We start from the raw sequence: 22,068 nt of genomic DNA, 5'->3' as shown, positions 1-22,068 counted from the left end.
GGTTGCAAAGCCCCCCGCCCACGGCAGGCAGAGAGCTCGACGGTGGTTTCTGCCCAGCCAGCCCAGCTTTGCGCCCTGGAAGGCGGGGGCGACGTGACTAACCTTGCCTGGTGAGGTCCGCCGGCGGCTCCGCTCGACGCTGCTGCGGAAGAACGCACAACTGCCTTTTCCTCCATGCAGCCTTTTTAAGCAGCCACGTCCCTGCTGTGCGTGCTCGGGCTCCTAGGAGCCTCCAAGCCCCCTCGCGACACATGCACCCATTGGCTCCTGAGACGCGGGTCCCGGGCAAGGGCGAGTCCCGTCCTTGCTCTGGGGCGGAGAGAGACGCGCGCCCGCGAGAGCGCGGTCTGAGGCTGCGAGCGGAACCAGGAGTGAAGGAGGCAGCGGCAGGGAAACAGGCGCAGCTTCCTCAACCATTTTTAAAAGGAGGGCTTCCCCCCTCGCCCTCGCCCACCACCCGCCGCCCCTGGCCCAGCCCACAGCTGCCTACCTCCTCGTCGCCTCGATGCAGCAGCTAGCAGCAGCTCCACACCAGCAGCAGCAGCCACACCTCTGGAGGGAAACTGCTGCTGTCTGCTGCTGCGCCTGCGCTGGCAGAAACGAGGCACGACGCATGAGCAGAGCAGCACAGCAGCAGCACCCTCAGCCTCCGGAGGGCGGGCCGCCGGCCAGCTGGAGGGCGGCCGCTGCCGCTGGCCAGCTGGAGGAGTGGACAGGCGTATCCGCCCCAGAGCCGCGGCAAAGGTGTAAAAGAGCCGCATGCGGCTCCGGAGCCGCAGGTTGCAGACCCCCGATCCAGTCCAACCCCCTGCCAAGCAGGAAACACCATCAAAGCATTCCTGACAGATGGCTGTCAAGCCTCTGCTTAAAGACCTCCAAAGAAAGAGACTCCACCACACTCCTTGGTAGCAAATTCCACTGTCGAACAGCTCTCACTGTCAGAAAGTTCTTCCTAATGTTTAGGTGGAATCTCCTTTCTTGTGGTTTGAATCTATTGCCCCGTGTCCGCTTCTCTGGAGCAGCAGAAAACAACCTTTCTCCCTCCTCTATATGACATCCTTTTATATATTTGAACATGGCTATCATATCACCCCTTAACCTTCTCTTCTCCAGGCTAAACATACCCAGCTCCCTAAGCCATTCCTCATAAGGCATCGTTTCCAGGCCTTTGACCATTTTGGTTGCCCTCCTCTGGACACGTTCCAGCTTGTCAGTATCCTTCTTGAACTGTGGTGCCCAGAACTGGACACAGTATTCCAGGTGAGGTCTGACCAGAGAGGAATACAGTGGTACTATTACTTCCCTTGATCTAGATGTTATACTCCTATTGATGCAGCCCAGAATTGCATTGGCTTTTTTAGCTGCGCCTTTCATAGAAAGAAGTTGAGACTCAGCTATATAACGTTTTGAATGTGCTGTAAAGTGCAATATACAATTGTGATACTAGAAGGCGAATGTGAGCTATAGCAAATTCAATGCAATTTTCAAAATGATTTAAAACAAAAAGCATTTTCACAACATTTTTAACATGTGTGTAGATTCCACCGAGTCTTCTCCTTCATTTCCCTCAACACGTGGACCAGAAGAGGCAGTGGTGAAAATGTGGAAATAGCTAAAAAAAAAGAGAGAGCTAAAATAGGATGTTGCGCACCTAAACAACAAAGAAAATGCAGTACTGTACAGACCCAAGAACCTTTTATTGCTAAGTACCTGGACTGGAACCTGAATGTTGGGCTAGAGATACTTGTTAAGTATCCTTGTTAAGTATCCTGTGAACAGAGGAGAAAGAACATTGCTAATGCTAACATACCTCCTGAATGCTGCGAACACACCTGTGAAAGAAATCTCTGTCACTAGTTGAAACTTTTCAAACCTCCATGCACTGAAAGAATATCGCCATGCCATGAGAACACCGGCACTTAAGCTCCATCTGCACTATACAGTACAAGTAAAGCAGAGCTATACCACTTTAAACAGTCCTGGCTTCCCCCAATTTGTGAATACGCAGATACACAAATCAGCATAACCATTTCTCCATGAGTAATTCAGCATTTATTTGCTCTATCCATCAGCTCAGTCGTCAACACAGCGCGGCCATCGGGCAAAATACTAGCTTTGCCTATTTTGAATACAAAGCTGCTGAATTGCCACAAAATACCCCAACGAAACTATTGCTGCTTCTAGCATGCAAACAAAAGTTCTGAATCAGGTGCGATTTGGGCAACTATTTTGTAAAGGAAAGACCAGGTTTGGATAGGATGCTTGTGGCTTTCAATATGTGGTGTTGGTGTTGTTTTCCCGAATGAGGGACAGTTTGTATTATCCTGGACTAAATGGCAGCATGCTCATTGCGCTCCATGTTCATCACCAGGTCCTTTGTGTCGCTCGTTTCAGGGGTGGAGCTGCTATTGAAATAGAGAGAGTTCTCGAAGTTGTCTTCTGTGAGGACGTGCCGGCTCCTTTTCTTGTAGAAATAGTAACATGCAATAGCCGCTGCCATCACAATCAGCAGAGTCACGACAATCACAGCGGTAACTCTCGTATTGGAAGGCGCAGGAATGTCGTCTGTCTTTCTCGGTTCTGTAATTAATGCAGAGCAGTTAGAACAACAGATTGGTGGAAATTATTATTACTATTGTATTTTGAACCCGGGCATCTTCCCAGGAGCTCTGTGTGGCATTCATGGTCCTCCCCTCCCCACATAACCTTTACAACAACCCTGTCATGTAGGTTACACTGAGACCAGATGTCACCTATGAGCATCGTGTTAGGTGTAATAGTTTAAATTTGCTGAAATGGGAATGTTTAAAGTATATTGCCGTGGGTGTTTACAGAAAGCCCTTTGAGTTTTGATTGGTTAAATGGCTAATCCTAGTATGTTCTCTAGTAAGCTCTTTGGTCACAAACTCCATTTGTGTGCTTGAGTTCCCTGGGATGAACACAGGGAGCATAGGAAGATGGCTGTGAGCCAGTAAGATGTTATAAACACTGCTGTGAGAGAGGGCTGTAGAAAGAAGATTTTCTGAACAATGCTGAGAGGAACAGCATTAATTTTCGTTCTCTGAAAGAAGAAGGCAGAAAGGTCTCTCTAAAGGGAGAGAGAGAGAGAGAGAGCGCAGTACCACAGTTAAGGAGGTCTCTGAAATTAAATACTGAGAAAGACTGAAACAATATGGATTTATTCACACAGCTGCATGACCTATATGGTAAAGTACAGGCTGGAGTGCAAGGGTGAAGGAGGGAGACAGAAAAATATAGCTTCTGATTTAAAAAACTGTCTGAGTGAAACTTGGATAAGCATATGTCTTGAGAATGTGCATATATTATTCTGTTCTGCAAGTAAAGCTTTTCAATATTTAAGGAATGTCTGGACGATAACGTATTTCCTAAAAGGGAGTGGGTCTCACAAATATCATTACTGTGCAACACAAAATCCACTTTAACCACTATGCAGCACTAAGAGACTAAGAGTCACTCAGGCATAGGAATCATTAGGGCAGGGCTGGCTAATCTGTGGCCCTCAAAATGTTGAACAACCATCAGCCCCTGTCAGAATGGCGCATATATATATATATATATATATATATATATATATATATATATATATATATATATACACACACACACACACACACACACACACATAATTTATATACATTTCAATAGTTTAACAATAATTCTAACATTTCAAACCGACTTCCTCCTCTTTTTGCAATTCCTTAAATTGAAATTGATCACTTCCTGCATATTCTAAATTAACTTCTGGTAGGTTAGCTCAAAAACATTTATAAAGCACAGCTCCCCCCCCCCCCACCTTTGCATTATTGGATCACTATGGGAGTCATTTCGGTGTAGGAAACACTAGGGGACCAAATGTTATTTACTTAGGTCATTTTCTGTCTCCAGAACATAAGGTGGTATAAAGGATCACCATACATTTTTTGCATTTCATTTTTTATTTTATTTTTTGAGACAAAAAAAACCCAATACCAAATGTCAATCAAATTATCACCTGAAAGGTATTTAAATTTTAGACAACAAGTAGAAGTAGATGAAGGGAGGCTGAAATGAAAACGTTCAATTCTGCAGTTAACAAATTGGCTTTTTACATAAGATACTCAAAAGATAAATTTCACCACGGTATATCCTTGATTTCTTGTTTTATTTTGATTTTATTTCAAAAACTTACCTTTATTTTCTGGAACCTTATTGGTAGGCACAATTTCAATAACTAAAAATTGGAAGAGAAAAACCAAAAGACCATGTGTTAAAAAGCCGTTTTATTGCATATTCTGATTCAACTGAATTATTCAGCAGGGTCTGAAATGATCTTGGGCAGTGTTTTGTAAGGGTATGGGAGGCTCCCTCTGGATTTAAAGCATTGGTTCAAAGCATTAAAGAAAATTCATCCAAGTTTGATATAGTTTATTTCTGGAATCACTCTTTACTTCAGAAATTGCCTGTTAACTCCCACCACTCTCTCTCACACCTCAGAAAGCCCCCAACATTTCCACAACCTCCTTTCCCTTCCCCTTAAACTAGTGATGGGGAACCTCTTCTGGCCAATGGGCCAGATCCTTATCTCCATGAACCCGGTGAGCCAAATCGGAGAAATGGTAGATTTTCCCACCTGTCAATCTCCTGGCACTACTCTTTGAGCCTTTGGTTTTCCGGGGTTAAGGGAACAGTGTGGGGCTGTTTGAAAGCACTTTTGCAAAGTGCCCCATGCTGCTCTTTAAACGTTGAAAGCCAGAGGTTAAAAGAGCACTACGGGGCTGTCAACCAGCTCCACACTATTCTTTGAACCTTGTTCCAGGAGGGGTTAAGTGCTTTCCACTGAAACTACTGTTAAAATGGGAGGAAACGTTCTCCATTTCAGCAGCAGTTTCAATGGAAACCACTTTCCTCTCCTGGAGCAAGGAACAACCATCAACTGACGGGTGGGGGAGCAAGCCTTGTTCTAGCAAAGAAACGACAGGAAGCTCGCCGCAGGCTCCTGGTTGTTCCTTTAACGCCACTCCAGTACACACCCTACCACTGATGTAATATATTACAACAGGTGTAGGGTGAGTGGACATGGTGTGGGGGAAACAGCCTCATGGGCCAAACTGGGAATGCTGGTGGGCCAAGATTGGTCTGTAGTCTGGAGCTTCCTCCTCCTTCCTTAAAACTCTTACATCCTGGCTGAGCCAGCTGTGGGGGCAGTGGGGGCAGCAGCAGCAGCACTCTAGTCCCTTTGTAAAGATAGGGAAGGTGGAAGGCCTACCCCCTGTTCTCCAAGGAGAAAGGCCCCAGCAGTCCTTGGGAAATGGAGTTTCCCCCCCAAGGCCTACTGCAATGGAGATGTCACTCCTTTACATTGCATTATGGTCAGTAAAAGACCTCCAGTAACAGGCAAATCCCAAGCCCAACCAAGCATCCTCTTGATGTACAAGGTCTCTGAGGAAGATGGACACTCCAACTTCATTATAGAGTTTCAGGCATGCGGTGAACTCCCCTCAGTTTTCCCTGTGGACGCTTGCCAGCTCCACCTGGTTTTTAAGAGAAGGCAAATGGGCTGTTGGTGAGGGGCAAGCTGTGAATCTTTCTCCAGATTGGATTTCATTCAAGATCAAAAAGAATTTGGGCAAGGCTAAGGTTCACTGGCATCGCTTTTTGCAATGTAATGAATATTCCCCAGGAACAAAGTAAAGTATAATTACTGTGTTACATACTTTTAGGTCTTTTGCAAATATACGCCTGGTAGGATCTGCAGTAAAGGTTATTCCAAGTCCCAGATGAAGAATACATTTCCACACAGTCTTCATTAGTTTGAGGAGAGGGCTCTCCTTCGTTCCAGTTAACAAAATCCACTACGCTGTTGTCGAGCCATAACCAATTGCCTACGGTTAAGTTAGAAAATAAATGAGAGAAAGAGCTCTGGCGGGGCTGCTTCTAGTTATATGTTGAGCAGAGTTTTCTGAACAAGGATGTGGAATTTTCACTGTGTATAATATATCGGAACTGCTGGGCATGCTCATTGGGAACTTGATTCTTAATGCATGTCAATACACTAAAATAAATGGGTGTGTGATTTTCAAATATGATACTAAAACATGGGAGCAGGTGGTTTCCTGGCCTTGTGCATATCTGTGCCTGGAGAACATCATGCATGATGCAGTCCTTGGGCTGGCCACCAGATTTTGCAGATTTTTATATCACTGTGGCAAATTCAGCTGCTTCCCTGCCCCGCCCCCTGCCAATCACTTTGAAGGCTCTTCCTACAAAATTCCTAAGCAGACAACTAAGCAAATATAAAAGGAATTTGTGCACAATTTTGATTTGCTTTTTCTCTTGGCTGAGTTACTTGTCAGTAAATATGTTGGGACAAGATGGTCATGATCTCGTTGGTATAGGGTAGGGGTGGGGAACATTTTTGGCTCAGTAGGTGAAATTATCTTTTCCATGGGTAGGCAAACTTAGGCCCAGGGGCTGGATCCAGCCCAATCACCTTCTAAATCAATCACCTTCTAAACCCGGCCCGTGGATGGCCCGGGAATCAGCGTGTTTTTACATGAGTAGAATGCGTGCGTTTATTGAAAATGCATCTCTGGGTTATTTGTGGGGCATAGGAATTTGTTCATCCCCCCATATACATATAGATAGATAGATAGATAGATAGATAGATAGATAGATAGATAGATAGATAGATAGTCTGGTCCCCCACAAGGTCTGAGAGACAGTAGACCGGTGCCCTGCTGAAAAAGTTTGCTGACCCCCTGATTCTTTTCCATATCTTGCACAATAAGCCATCCACCTGCCAATCACCTGATGTAACAATCACATTAGGCGATCTTTTCAAAGCATTATTTTGTGCAATGCTTTGAAAGCGGTTCCTGAGGATCAGCTGATGCTACAGCCCTTTCCAGGATGTCTGTAAACATCCTTTCAGCTGAGTCAGGTTTTTACCTGCTCCTTATCTGGTGACATATATGGCATCAGTTATAGGGCAGATGTGGGACGCGGGTAGCGCTGTGGTCTTGCCAAACAGAAGGTTGGTGGTTAAAATCCCCGCGACGGAGTGAGCTACCGTTGCTCGGTCCCAGCTCCTGCCCACCTAGCAGTTCGAAAGCACGTCAAAGTGCAAGTAGATAAATAGGTACCGCTCTGGCAGGAAGGTAAACGGTGTTTCCGTGCACTGCTCTGGTTTCGCCAGAAGCGGCTTAGTCATGCTGGCCACATGACCCGGAAGCTGTCTGTGGACAAACGCTGGCTCCCTCAGCCAGTAAAGTGAGATGAGCGCCACAACCCCAGAGTTGTCTGTGACTGGACTTAATGGTCAGGGGTCCCTTTACCTTTATAGGGCACATGGGTGCACTCTTTCTAAAATGGCCTCATGGGCCAAATGGGGAGGCATATGGAGGCTCATTAGGCCCACAGTCTGGAGGTTATCCCACCTGGTACAGGCCTTCAGAGATCCTAGCATAATTGGTGGTACAGTCAATAAAAGACTTATTTAAATTGTAAACCCAAATGTCTAGTTGTTCGTCTTCCTTAATAACTTCCTATCTGGTTAAACTGTCAGTTAGTTAAGCAGGATGTACTTAAGACTTGAATTTTTTAACTGGTTCAGAATTAAAGCAGTGCAATTTGTAGAATTTGATTTTTTTTTAAAAGAAAAGCTTACATTTTGGGCTGTGACCAGGATGAATGCAAATATCAGGTTATCTACCCTGGTTTCCTCAACTTTAATTTACAAAGGATGAAGTGCTGGTGAAAAAGTGGAGTTTTTAATACGGTAGAGTTAAATCTCCGTCTTTTGAATTTGGCCAGATATGATTAACATTTAGATTAATTAAGTGTATATAATAACAAACATTCACTGATTACATAAGCATAAACTAAAAATAAAACAAAAAAATGTACCATGTATATTTCTGAACATTCCGGTCCAAAATGATCGAGCTTTACTTTCAAGAGGTTCCACATTTTCTGCCAGAAAATGTGATTCAACTGCATCAACTACTGAAACCAGACCACCACCTGCAAAACATGAGTAAGAAAACAAAGAGAACATAATTTAGGTGATTAGAATGGCTAATTTCAAATTCTCATGCTCTGAAGACTAACTCCTGGGTGGGACTGTTACTTGTGCAAAATTAATTTTTGCAATTCAGAACACTAGATAATATTTTGACACTCCAGGAAAAAAGATCATCTCCTTTCACTATGTCTGATATTATTTATTTTTCAAACACTTGTTGGCATCAAGATGGGTTGACCATGGCAGATTCCACACATACCACTGAATTATTTTTATTAACCCACTCCCTGTGTTTTCCATAGAGTTACATATATTCACAAACCGCTTTTTCATATTTTAATCTCTTGTATGCAATATACATACTCTCTTTCACTGAGCTGAGATTTACAAAACCTCCATCACTTGTCTCTGGGGAAAAACTGTTGTAAACATAAGGATGGGAAAGTCATCAAATTAACCACAAAGCTTTGAAAGATGCCAGATATAGGTACACTAAAATGTTCACCCAGCACCTGCACAAAGCTCTTCAGGTTAAGAGTCTGCACTCATCATTTTTCAGCTATCCCTACCTTCCTCTGTTGTTGTTCTCTCTACAGTGGTGCCCCGCTAGACGAATGCCTCGCTAGGCGAAAAACTTGCTAGACGAAAGCATTCGTCTAGCGGAAGGCTGCCCCGCAAGACGAAAAAGTCTATGGGGCTGCCTCGCAAGACGGAAATTTTTTTATATTTTTTTGGCGCGAAAACCTCCGCGCTCCATTGCCGCTTCGCTAGACGAAAAATTCGCTCTACGAAGACACTCGTAGAACGAATTATTTTCGTCTAGCGGGGAACCACTGTACTTATCACTATTGCTGTTTGATGGGACTCAGCCTTTACAATAGTCTTCGGAATTAAGGAACAGGCCTTAGACATCTGCTAGAGAACAGTTAGGGCCAGAGGTGCCAGCTTGCGAGGGCAATTTGGGCTGGGGAACGCCACACACATGAGCGTTGTGCCTCCCTTCCTAAACCTGGCAGAAGCTTCCCAAGCAGAAGTATTAAAGGAGGTGCCAGGCTTTAATACTTTAATACTCTACTTTACTGGAAACATTTAGGGGACTAGCCTAGTCCCCCTAGTCCACCGATTGCTAATAATCCAAGGTTTTTGGATACTCAGGTACATGTTTCTCAGGTCAAGATATACTAGGTCCCACCTTAGGTTGAAGTTTCTGTATGTACTAGATCTCTCTCTCCTTCTCTCTCTGATCAACAGAATGAAGCTTTCTAAGATGCTACAGTTTAGTGTATGATTTGCTACTAATCTTGCATTTTGTATATCCCTTTTGCTGCTAGAAGCCAACTTACTCCTAATGGAAAGGGGGAGATTAGCATGTAACTAATCAAGTTGTAACGTCTTTCATCTTGCATCTAAATGGAAAGGTACTTACCTAATTGTAAACAAGCTAAAGAAGCCTGAGGCCAAGATTTTTTAGATGACGTCTCAAAGTGGTAGCAGTGGCCACGGAAAGGAATCCACGGTGTCTCCAGTGATTCTGGGCACTTTCCAGGTAGTTGAGGTGGCTCAGTAGGTGCTGTCACTATTTGGGGGGGGGGAGGGGGGAAGCAGCAACTTGTAATTCAATTAATTTTCCACCAGATTCTCTATGCTGTGGCACAGGTATGTTTATTGCATGAGGAACTTAATAGAAAATCTGTTGGCGCAATTGAGACATTCCTATAACTGGTTATAAAAATGTCATTTTTAAATTAAACCGTTCATAGTGCACAGGTACCAATGAATTACTAATAATTCTGTGAACTGGAAAATCCAAAAACGGTGATTCAAAAATGTCATAGAGGCAACTAACATTGTATTTCAATATCTATACTCTGTTTGGGATGTCATAGAGGCAACTAACATTGTATTTCAATATCTATACTCTGTTTGGGATAGCAGACTTAAAGGTTGCTGAAATTAGATTCTGAAAAGAGAAATTGATTACCTGACAACTCCCCCCCCCAAAAAAAACTTAGGGTACTTCCACACTCTGTGTTTTAACGTGGAATTATCACTCTTTGCCTTGTAAAAAGTGAGGAGAGATTGACATAATATTGAATAGGGGATGTGTAGAAAACAATGCAGCTTACAGTAAGGTAAAGGTTAATGACCCCTGGATGCTTAAGTCCAGTCAAAGGTGACTATGGGGTTGTGGCGCTCCTCTCGCTTTCAGGCCAAGTGAGCCGGCGTTTGTCCACAGATAGTTTTCCGGGTCATGTGGCCAGCAGGACTAAACTGCTTCTGGCACAATGGGCCACCATGATGGAAATCAGAGCACATTGAAAGGCCGTTTACCTTCCTGCTGCAGTGGTACCTATTTATCTACTTGCACTGGCATGCTTTTGAACTGCTAGGTTGGCAGAAGCTGGGACAGAGCAACGGGAGCTCACCCCTTCACAGGGATTCGAACCACCAGCCTCCTGATTGGCAAGTCCAAGAGGCTCAGTGCTTTAGACCACAGTGCCACCCACGTCCCTACACAGCTTACAGTGGGAGACTGGGCAATGCTAAAAACAAACAAAAACCCAACCCCAACCCAATATGGAAACATTCAGAGTAGGAATGGAAAAGGCACTAATTCAGCTCCTTTCCTTGTCCTCTTTGAATGAGTTTTGATATTTCCCCCTCTGGCTCATGGTAATAAGCCAAGATATGACAGGCTGCTTTCCACCATGTGACATGAGCAGGAAAGACTGGGCACTCGCTTCCCCTGCCCTGTCCAACCACATTCAACCAACCTTCACCCTTGGTTTGATGTGGGAACTTCCTGGCCATCAAACTGATGTTGAACCATGCAGGATTTTTTCCCCATACCAGGCCTAGATTGGACCAAGGTTTTATGGAGGTGGTGGGTTCTGCCCCACTGAGTGAGGTGGGAGGGCATTATTAATTTATAAAAGTATTTATATAACACCATTCATTAAAAAATTATCAAGGTGGATGACAATGACAGTACGTAAAACCACACAATTAAAACCATATAAGAAGCTTAAATGGTGCTGGAGGAGACTCTTGAGAGTCCCATGGACTGCAAGAAGATCAAACCTATCCATTCTCAAGGAAATCGGCCCTGAGTGCTCACTAGAAGGACAGATCCTGAAGTTGAGGCTCCAGTACTTTGGCCACCTCATGAGAAGAGAAGACTCCCTGGAAAAGACCCTGATGTTGGGAAAGATGGAGGGCACAAGGAGAAGGGGACGGCAGAGGATGAGATGGTTGGACAGTGTTCTCGAAGCTACTAACATGAGTTTGGCCAAACTGCGGGAGGCAGTGAAGGATAGGCGTGCCTGGCGTGCTCTGGTCCATGGGGTCACGAAGAGTCGGACACGACTGAACGACTGAACAACAACAAAGAAGCTTAAAAACATGCACCAGTTAACTATTGTGGAAAGATGTCTTCTTAATCTCGTGTATAGGGCTGGCGGAAGTTTTCAGCAAGTGTTTAAAAGTTGAAACGGAAAGTGGCTGCTGAATCTCTATTGGTGGAGCGTTCCACCATACTGGGCTGGTGACACTTAAGGCACCGTTACTTGTTGTTGTCAAATAAGCCTTGCCAATTTCGGGAATGGCATGTGATGCTCCCGCAGATGGATCTCATTGATCAAGCTGGGGTATAAGGGCTCAGGAGGTCCCAAATGGATAATTGGGATAATTTTAAGGAATTAGCAGGTAGAAAAATGCTGCAAATTGAGTCCTTTGAAAAAAATGGCTCAAGTTACACAGGGGTGGACCTTTCAAAATGTTTTTGTTTATATAAACGTATTTTGAAACCTCTGTGAAATGCAAACGCCATGCTGCTCACTGCAAAAAAGGCTAAATTATCTTGCCTGTGAGGCGATGCTTCAACCTGAAAGACAAGTAGTGAATGAGAAGCGTTGCTCTTCATTTGCTTACCGTCAGAGTGTTTACAGAGTGGGAAATAATGTTCATTGCATGATCCTGTCTTCCAGGTTCCATCCAAATCCAGATAAACACAACCAAAATTTTGTTTTGGTTCCCCTGGAGCCCATTTTGTGAACTTCATTTTGAACTTGTCAATCCATGTGTATTGTCCATCGGTCTGAAACAATTAGCACATTAGCAAAATTCACTGAGTATACAGGCTGAGACGCAGACCATTACAAGAGTCACTGCTATCTGAAGTACAGTCTCTAGGTTTGTTCTGGTTGTACCGTCTATATATAGAAGGAGAAGATGAGAGATTGTAAACAGTGAGGTCAGAGGACCGGAAATACAAAGGTACAGACAGTGATAACGACCTTTTTAACAATGACTGTTCACAAAAAAAATCCCCAGTGACTGATAACATAGAACTCCTGGCATTGGTAAACCACTTAACACATGTAGTATGATATAAATCCATTGTGCCAATTCATCCCACAACTGATAGCACTGAATATCTTGATGTATTGCAATTCAGTGGAACATAACAGATAGTTTGGTGTCAACAAACCCTGTTCTCTGCATGTGATTCTCACTACATGTGATATTCTGAACAGGGCTTTTACCCTTTGTAGCACAGGACAGGAAAATCTAACTGACTCAGTATATCAGAAAGTGAATTTAATCTCCTTCATCTAGGCTTCATTTGGATTGAACTTACTTACTTTGCCAAACCTATTACTAGGCATTACAAATATAGGCCATCATAAAACATCCATATATAAAATTTTAAAATATATACAAATAAACAGCCATGTAAAAATATGTAATAGCAAGGATTTTCATTGGAATTTATTCTCTAAGACAGGGGTCAGCAAGGCTTACCAGGCATGGGTAGGATCACTCCCATTGAGATCCTCTGTGGGCTGGGCTGGCGCAGCGCGACGCTGGAAATTGCGTCTGAGCATGCCCAGATGCCGGAAATCATGTCTGTGCAGAAGCATTTTTCGGCATCTGGGCATGTGAAGAAGCGATTTCTGGAGCTGCAGAAGAGAGTCCCTGTGCCGCGCTGTGCCAGTTTAGCGCAGCGTGCAAGGACTCACCAAGCAGGTGACTCGGTTTGGGGGTGGCTTGTGGGCCAGTTAAATGGCCTCTGCAGGCCGCTTCCAGCCCATGGGCCGCATTGATAATACTATTGATACTATCAATAATACTATTGATAAAAAGTCAGTCACCCTTGCAATTACTTCTGGGTTAATATCAGACAGATAGAATCTGATATTTTCATTGTGCTGTGATGTTATACTACTCAGGAAAGGGGATAGCATGTGTTTGCGTAGCTGGTTGTACAATGGACAGCAGAAAAGAATATGTTCTACTGTGTCCAGCACATTCAAAAAACATCCGCAATATCTATTGTTTCTGGGGGTGTTTAAATATCTGTCCTTGACAAAAGCTGAGGGGAAAACATTCAGTCGGGCTAACAAAAAGGCCCTGTGTTGGACTGGAATTATTAACATTGAAATATGTGACCCTGTTATCTGTTGTATTTAAATCATAAAACTTGGAGGAGCAAATTTTATTTACAGCTAACTCATTTTGTTTTTCAATGTCCCTTCATCTGATTTGAATATTACGATACATATATTGCTCACTTGAATTGTACAAGAGTTCCAAGTCAATACCGATACAATTTTGCTATGTAAAAGTTGGAACCATCTGGGTTTATAAGAGTCCTTAAGAAAGTTAGAAAGCAGAGTTGAAATGTTGGCTGGATTGAACTGAATGTGTATTGTAACCTATTATCCAATTTTAATTGCATGCTGATTGAATGACCTGAGATAAACAAATAACTAGAAACAAATAGAAGCATCCATATTAAGGCCCCTTCTAGATTAATATGTGATGTACTTACCACATTAGTATTGAGGCCAATCCACACTGGGCTTTTATACTTCAGCAGCCGCAACCAGAGGAATGAGTGGGTGAAAGGGTCCAAAATGCTAGCAAGGTTAAAGCTTTGTTGTTCACAGCTTTTCTGGGCATCTTTCCATGCCATTTTGCTTTCAAAGAAGAAGTAGGTATTGTTATTGTAACGGATACGATATGCTGTTGTGGGTGTTGGAAGAACAGGAGTTTTGGGGTCTGCAAAAGGAAAGGGAAATTAAATCTAATGCAGTGTTTCTTTAATTTAAGGGGGGGCGGAAATATAAAGGAAAAAAATGGGGCACTATCCAACTAACTTGCTCCATCAATGCAGTTTTCCACTCGTGCCACAGAATGCCCCCCTCTCTTCCTCCATGTGGACTCTAAATCTATTCTGGGGGTTCCACCAACCCTCCAGTGCAAATCTGGGGAGGATGTGAGGTACATGTGGAGAGAGGGGAGGGGACAGAACCCAAATGGACATACATGCGCTGACAGAGTAAGTCAGCTGGATGCTGCCCATAAGCTTGTGACGAGATGTACAGGTGAAACTCAAAAAATTAGAATATTGTGGAAAAGTCCATTTATGTAAGCAAATGTTTTCATTAGCTACTGGAGTTTAATATATGAGACAGACTCGTGACATGCAAAGCGAGATATGTCAAGCCTTTACTTGTTATAATTGTGATGATTATGGCGTGCAGCTGATGAAAACCCCAAAGTTGAAATTGTTAATTTGGGGTTCTCATCAGCTGTACGCCATAATCATCACAATTACAACAAATAAAGGCTTGACATATCTCGCTTTGCATGCCATGAGTCTCTCTCATATATTAGTTTCACCTTTTAAGTTGAATTACTGAAAGAAATGAACCTTTCCACGATATTCTAATTTTTCGAGTTTCACCTGTAGATTGGATAAGCTAGATAGTCATTGCATGGAGGTAGTGGGATGGAATGGAATGCAGCGGCCACTCCTTTGAACTAGGATATCGTATGCGGAAATGTACGCAATGAAAGGCCACAGCTCAGTGGTAAGGATGACTCAAACACAGAAGGTCCCAGGTTCAGTCCCTGGCACCTCCAGTTAAAAAAGCACTGCAAGAAAGACCTGTGACCTTGAAATAGGATGCCCATAGTATTTTTTTCTGTACAGATATTATACAGTATACTATATCACTGAACCAGAGGTGCAGAAAATGAACATCGCCATGCCTTGAACTATACCCTGGCAACCTCCAAGATCTGAACTCCATGTGGCAAAAAGTGCTCTAAAACTGTTCCATGTGTCCAAAGGCCACCTTGCTATCTAGGCGACTTTAAAATCATCGAACTGTAGAGTTGGAGATTACCCTCTGCAATGCCCTTTACTGAAGCATAGAGGAAACCATGAAAGCTTAATCAGGGCTTGCATGAGATTTTCTTCTAATGTAAGCAAGGGAAACAGATTAGCAGAAGTACCCACCTGTATCTGCCTGGCATATGTAGCCTTTTTTATCAGAACAGTGAAAATGTCTCCATTTCCCCGATTCTTGAAGAGGCCTGTTTTTCATTGCGACACAATCTTCCTATGAAAGAAGAAGAAGCAAATGCTAGAAATAGTAGTGGGAGATTCAGAGCATCTTTGATTTCTTCCCCAGCTATATAAATTTAATTGCAGAGAGCCACCAGGAGTAGAGTCGGGACATTTCAGATCTATACGCTGTTGCCCCTTATGAAACCTCTTATTCACTCCCATGCTTCAGGGTGATTCCACTAACCCAACAACCTATTCATTTTCCTTAATATCATCAGGCTTCTGGGTCAGGCTTGGGCTTTGCCTGGCCAAGTCTCAGAATTGCCCTTGCCTTCCTAGCAGCTACCACTGGATCTTGTTTCCCTACCTACTAGATGTCCCTCTGGCACAAATTAATTCCTTGTTGGGACTCCTGCCTCAAGTTCAAAACACAGCTTGCACTCTGTGGTGCATAGGGCTTGGTTTTATGGCAAAGGAGATCTGAAAAATACTAATTTTCAGTGTTATATTTTTCCAATTCAGTATTGCTGGCAATTTTGCTGTTCCTATTAACTTACATTTTGCTCCTTCACATTGCCTCTTTTTTCCTCACTGTATGGTTCTGACTTGAGGCCACGTACAGGAGAAGCTTGCGGAAAAGGAAGCGTTGTGGGGATGATAAGGAGCAATCTTCCAATTAACATTCACCACATTGTGCATTCATCAAATACCTACCCTCTCTGCATCGTAATTAGATGATGGGAAGCCTTTTGCCCAGTTTGTGTAACTGACTCTGCTTCCATCTGTCCAGAGGTACATCTCTTCTGAGTTGATATCATTGAATCCTATCCATGCATCCGTTGGGAAATTGTTCAACTGGGAAGTAAGGAAAGCTAAGGAAGGAAAAGGAAAAGTGGAAGGTAAAGCTGACATCTCCAAAAACTGAGACACTATTCAAAACCAAACAGCCTTGAACTGAGTTTTGGAATGAATGAATGAAAGGAAAGGGGAATGCTTTGAAAATTAAATATATATATATATTATTACTTTTAGAAAACACAGAGGATTATGGGAAATGTTAAAACCACAACTGTAAGTTTTAGATTCTGCTTGAGAGTGCAGAGAGAATTTTTAAAAAAATATAAATTGGTATTCACTGTTTCATAACTTCAAATATTGAGCATTATTACACACTCAGGCATCAATTGTATTCAGATGGTATTTTGAACACAGGCAGACTCAAGCTTACATGCATATATATTTGGTTTGCACATCTAAAGATGTGAAGGTCCTTCCACTCCCCCTCCCCCTCCCCCAAAAATGGAAAAATTGTGGGAAACCCCATCCTCCCATTTTTTGGTTTCTCAACTTTTCAGAAACAAATGGGGGAAGTGTCCCCCCCCAACACACCTGGGGAAAACTCATGGTTCTCCCCCTCCTAATTTTCAATTCCAGCTCGCTCCCCTTCCCAGGTGTCCCCATCCCTACACGAAGAGAGGAGCTTTGAAGTTTCCGTTTTTGGCTTGTAGAAATTGTGGCTTTCCATCCCCAGGTCCCTGCAAACAACAGTGTTTACAATGTTTGTACAGTGGTACCTCTGGTTACGTAATTAATTCATTGTGGAGGTCTTAACCTGAAACCGTTCTTAACCTGAGGTACCACTTTAGCTAATGGGGCCTCCTGCTGCCGCCGGCGCACAATTTTTGTTATCATCCTGAGGTAAAGTTCTTAACCCGAGGTATTACTTCCGGGTTAGCACAGTCTGTAACCCAAAGTGTTTGTAACCCGAGGTACCACTGTACAAACAATATTTGCCTCAAGATCTTAAAGCAGGATCAAGCGGTGATTTGGGATCCAAGCCCACAGGCAAAGTATGGTTTGCCATTATGTCCAAATGAAGTAATGGGCAGGTGCCCATGCTGCCAAAAACGTTTTTGTAGGTTGTATTGTATCACTGTTGCATTATACAATTCACATTTTGTTTTGTAATCAATAGAAGATGAGTATCAGTATACTATAATGCTACTATTACAGCCTTTCATTGCATACTGGAAGAGATGGGTGTGCAGATTGATGGCACATTAGTTCCAGAAAATAAAAAACTGAAGTAATATTTTGCAAGTATTACTTGTGCTTGCATCTATAGATGCAAATGTGGAGTACCTTGAACGTTTTCACTAGATATGGTAGCCAGGTTTCCTCGTAAGCGCTTGCAAACTGTTCGTGCAGAATCCCAATTATTTCGGTCTTCATCTGTCAACCCAAATACTTTGTAGCACTAAAAAATTGAAGAGAGAATTATTAAAAAAGAAAGAAATCTGAGTATAATCTAGGTCTAGGTAGCATTGTCATCTTCAAGCCCAGAAAGCAGACATTTGCCTGACATGCTCCATCCTTCCAACCATAGTTTGCCATTACTTCCAAATCAGCAAACCAGCATTAGAATCAAACTATGGCTTTATGTTACATCTGAATTAAGGGTATGTTTACATTACTGCTGGAGAAGTAAGATCTGAAAACATCCAGAAATATTTGTAAGAAGAACCTTCCCAAAACAAAATATGGAATTTGTTTTTATTAAACTCTTTATTAAGCATTTTCTTTTCAAAATAATTGGTGAAATTAAGTTAATTGTACCACAATTATGGCTACCTTAAACTATTTGTGATAAGTTATTGAACCTCATATATATAGGCTCATCTTAGCTCAAACATGCAAATACTATGTCAGCTTCAGAGATTTAAGAATCCCAGCTCTTTCTCTCCTAGGCTGTTTTCCTGGACACAATAAACCAGCAAATTCACCTCTGATTTCTTTTGTACACTGTAGCTATTACAACTCAAACTTTAGATGTTGTCAAACTGGGGTTAAGACGGAAACGATGATTCACAGGTGACATCACTTTCAGTGCAGGATTGTCATATCTAAAATTTTATGCAGAACCAATCTGCTGCCAACCTTGGGCTGTGAAAGGCACAACATTCTCACATGCTTCTCTATTAACACAGAACGTAGGAAGTTGCCTTATAACAAGTCAAACCACTGGTGTGCCTAGCTCAGCATTGTGGCTGCTTACTGCCAGTGATTCTCCAGGGTTTCAGGGAAGATTCTTTCTCAGTCCAGCCTTGGGGACACTAGGAACTGAACTTGGGACCCCTTCCACACAAAGCATGCCACTGAGCTAAAGCCCTTCCCCAATAAATTTATGTAAACAAAAACTTTGCAATTATAGAGATAAGGGGGGGGGAATTATTACTATTACAGACATAAGGCCCCTTTTTATTGTGCATTCCAAATGATTTGTGCTCATAATGCTGTAGGGCAGGGGTCAGCAACCTGTGGCCCATGGGCCACAAGTGGCTCACGGGGGGTCATTTAAATGGCCCCTGAGCTGCCCCCACACTGAGCCACCCGCTAAGTGAGTCCCCACATGCTATGCTAAATCAGCACAGCGGGGAGCGGAGACTCGTTTCTGCGCCAGAAAATGCGAATGTGCATACACAGATGCTGGAAAACACAGACGCGATCCGGCCCACGGAGTGATCTCCGCATAAGTGAACCAGCCCAGGAGAGGTAAACCTTGCCGATCCCTGCTGTGGGGACTGTGGCACATGATGCTGCTTTCAAATTTTTGCAGCAGTCACACTGCTTCATTTCCAATTAGCACACATCTGATTGAAATCCCATACCTTTTTTATTTATTTATTTATTTTACCCACAAATGTCCTGCTTTATTTCTGTCCCACTTCCCTTGTTCTATTGCAACTCCCGGCAACAATAATGCAGTAGGACTGGGGAAGCATCACAGAAACAACTGAAGCAGAATGAAGCCACCAAGTATGTACACTTATAGTATCAATAACATGTTGGACCACACAACACCAATCTGGAGGTGCCCTGGCCTAAACAAATGATACACAGTGCAGAATGGAAAGGATCAGATAAATGAGATCCGTGCTCATTTTGATAGTGACCAGCTACATGAGCAGAGCTGCATTATGATGGAGTCTGCCAATACTGTACACATTTTGAATATGCAAAAAATAAAAACAGACAAAGCCATGTGGGACAGTAATGTACATATTTATAGCTTTTTCCCAGTGTTCCTTTGAAACAGGAACATTATAATGGTACCTTGTTTTCAAATGAAAGCCATGATTCTGGACATCCTCCTGGAACAGAAGGAGTTGTAGGAGCAACTGTTGCATTGATTGAACTGTTGTGTCTTTCACATATGAAAGGGTAGGGTTGGCCGCAGTTTATATCATTCCAAAGTCCTAAACAGGAAATAATAAGTGATCTGTCATAAAAGTTAAACTGTGGATTGCATTTAGGAATACCATTCACCCTGTACAAATAGATGCCTTATTATTTTTCCTGGAAATTTCATATGCATGATGTGTCGCCACAAAAATAAAATGTTGACTATCGGCAGACCACCCACCTGTCCTTCTGTAAATGACCACACAGTTTTCATCGTTGTTTGCAAAGTTGGGTTCATGCGGTGCCCAGGCTAAATACTGCACCGGGGTTCCGTCCATCCAGCTTAAAGACAAATTATTCGGTTATCTTGATTTGTTTTCAACATGGCTTAAAGTGCAAGGGAAATTCAAGGGTAATCTTTAGGGGGAGGGGAAACCAATACTAGCTTCCCAGTTATTACTGCATTAATCCAAGCTGTGGCCCTGAGAGCTGAACTAGATATGAAGGGAAAGCCCCATGTTTGATGAAGATTCCTGTGAAGTATCCTCAGGGGTTGGTGTGGGTGTGAATCCTTCCTCTACCTGCAACTCCTTCCCTATCTGCTTCCATTATAATTTGCATTTCAGTTCCACTAAGCAGCCTAAATATGACCTGGTTTGGAGTTTGGGGGCTGGGTGTCTTCAGGATGTGAATTCCATGTTAACTTCCTTTCGTCTGCCCGTGAGGCAGCTTCACTGGATCAGTGGGGGACTTTGGGCCTTAATATGTCAGTGGTGCCTTGTGCAATGCCAAAATTCACCCCCTCCCTCACCTCTCACCTTTGCAGCACCCCCTACAGCACCCTCTCAGCTTGGCACCCAGTGCAAGTGAATGGATCATGCTCCCCTAAATCTGCCTCTGGCTGGAACCAGAACCATAGTTCTAGTAATCTCAAAAGAGAGGGAGAAGGACTTCCCTCTACTTTTTTTCTACATCATACGTATTTTTATAAACCTTGATTATGCACTCTCTCAATTTCATGCCCTTTTCAAAACTAGAATGCCCTGCATGTTGTATCTCTGTTTTCACCATACATTTAAAGCACATTCAAAGCATATACTCCTAAACACAACACTTTCACTTTACCACTTACACAGCTACCCTTCCCAACTACAGTTCCCAGGATGGGAAATGGGGAGAGGGTTACTTAAAATGTATACAGCATACACATTATATACATCCCCACTAAGTTGCTGCAATCTTTTTCCAGCTCTGCAATGTGTGCGCGTGTGTGCATGCAGAAAAGTTACAGAATATACTGTATTGGGCGTGATTCCCTGTATAGTACTACGTATATTTGTCTAGTATTAATAAATCGGCAGTCACATAAATCGACAATCACATAATAAGCTCCAATGTTTTCTGTTTACTTACCTAACGTCTTTATCAAGGCTCAGTTTTAAGCCAATGAAGTAAGCGTTGGTCCAGTCCTTTTTTGAGATCTAAAGCATGAAGATGAAAATGCTATGACTGAGACAAACATTGAGTTTTTAGGCAACAAACGGCCATTGTAAATGTAACCCCTTCAAAAACACATCGAGAATAACTAAAGTCCCTAGCCACCTTCTGAAACTTATTTAAAACACTGAAAAGGAAGGAAAGAAAGAAAGAAAGAAAGAAAGAAAGAAAGAAAGAAAGAAAGAAAGAAACGTTATTCCAGGTCTCCTTCTTGTGCTGGATTAAACCCTGTGGATGCCCCCAGGCAGTTGAAACCTGGGGGGAGGGGGGCTCGTAAAATATCTCCTAATATATTTTGTTTTTTTAGAGAGAGAGATCAAGCAAGTGCCTTCACTGTTCTCTTTTCAGCACTTGCTAAAAACATTCTTGTTTAGACAAGCCTACCCAAATACTTAGAAAGCTGAGGGGAATTTTAATCTGTTTTAAGTATTTAAACTTTTGTATGTTTGAAAGTACAGTTGTGAATTTTTCTTGATTTTACGGTTTTATCTTTCATAAGCTGCTTTGAGGTTTCTTACAAATCAAGCGGTGCATGAATCTTACAAAATAAATTAATACATAAATAAAATGAAATAAAATAAATGTGTGTGATTTAAATGGCAAATTGCTGTTACTCAGGGATAACAACATGAAAGGGAACAAAAGGTATGCCAAATTTCTGGAGCATGTGTTTCACGAAATGAAATTTCTGAAAAGGCATAGCCTTTTATAACAAAGAATGTTCACTAGTCTGAAGCACCGGTATTTATTTGAGGAAATAATAAACTAGCGCCTTACATATTTTGTTAAGAATCTTCTTTCAGTGTTGCTTTCGATGACTGTAAGGTCTCCAAAGTTCTTCTTGCAAAACTCACGTCCTGTTTCCATAGGAGCAGTGTAAGTGCTGAAATAATACTGCTTGTCTCCATTGATGAGCCATCCATCACTGCTATATTGAAATTCTGCGAGAGAGGTGGTATGGATTAGGGGGGGGTGCATCGCTAAACACGCCCACCTGGGTCACTTC

The 22,068-nt window shown here is 42.7% G+C and overlaps 1 protein-coding gene across 1 annotated transcript in view; it reads right to left on the bottom strand.

The window, feature by feature from the left end:
* Positions 1-2,041: 2,041 nt before the first annotated feature.
* Positions 2,042-22,068, bottom strand: part of MRC1 (mannose receptor C-type 1) — a 56,965-nt gene continuing 36,938 nt past the window's right edge. Inside the window, exons 17-30 of the mRNA XM_033165197.1 lie at positions 21,840-22,003; positions 20,979-21,046; positions 19,807-19,907; positions 19,497-19,639; positions 17,526-17,640; positions 16,098-16,255; positions 15,333-15,435; positions 13,857-14,086; positions 11,954-12,119; positions 9,450-9,599; positions 7,906-8,022; positions 5,715-5,882; positions 4,190-4,231; positions 2,042-2,580 (exon numbers count right to left, since the gene is read on the bottom strand). Of these exons, the coding sequence (XP_033021088.1) occupies positions 2,330-2,580; positions 4,190-4,231; positions 5,715-5,882; positions 7,906-8,022; positions 9,450-9,599; positions 11,954-12,119; positions 13,857-14,086; positions 15,333-15,435; positions 16,098-16,255; positions 17,526-17,640; positions 19,497-19,639; positions 19,807-19,907; positions 20,979-21,046; positions 21,840-22,003 (1,976 nt within the window). The 3' untranslated portion in view covers positions 2,042-2,329. The remainder of the gene's footprint in view (positions 2,581-4,189; positions 4,232-5,714; positions 5,883-7,905; positions 8,023-9,449; positions 9,600-11,953; positions 12,120-13,856; positions 14,087-15,332; positions 15,436-16,097; positions 16,256-17,525; positions 17,641-19,496; positions 19,640-19,806; positions 19,908-20,978; positions 21,047-21,839; positions 22,004-22,068) is intronic.

This window comes from Lacerta agilis, chromosome 12 (genome assembly GCF_009819535.1).
Source record: "Lacerta agilis isolate rLacAgi1 chromosome 12, rLacAgi1.pri, whole genome shotgun sequence".
NCBI lineage: Eukaryota > Metazoa > Chordata > Lepidosauria > Squamata > Lacertidae > Lacerta > Lacerta agilis.
The sequence above is the reverse complement of the archived record's forward strand: the minus strand, read 5'-3'. Positions and strand labels throughout refer to the sequence as shown.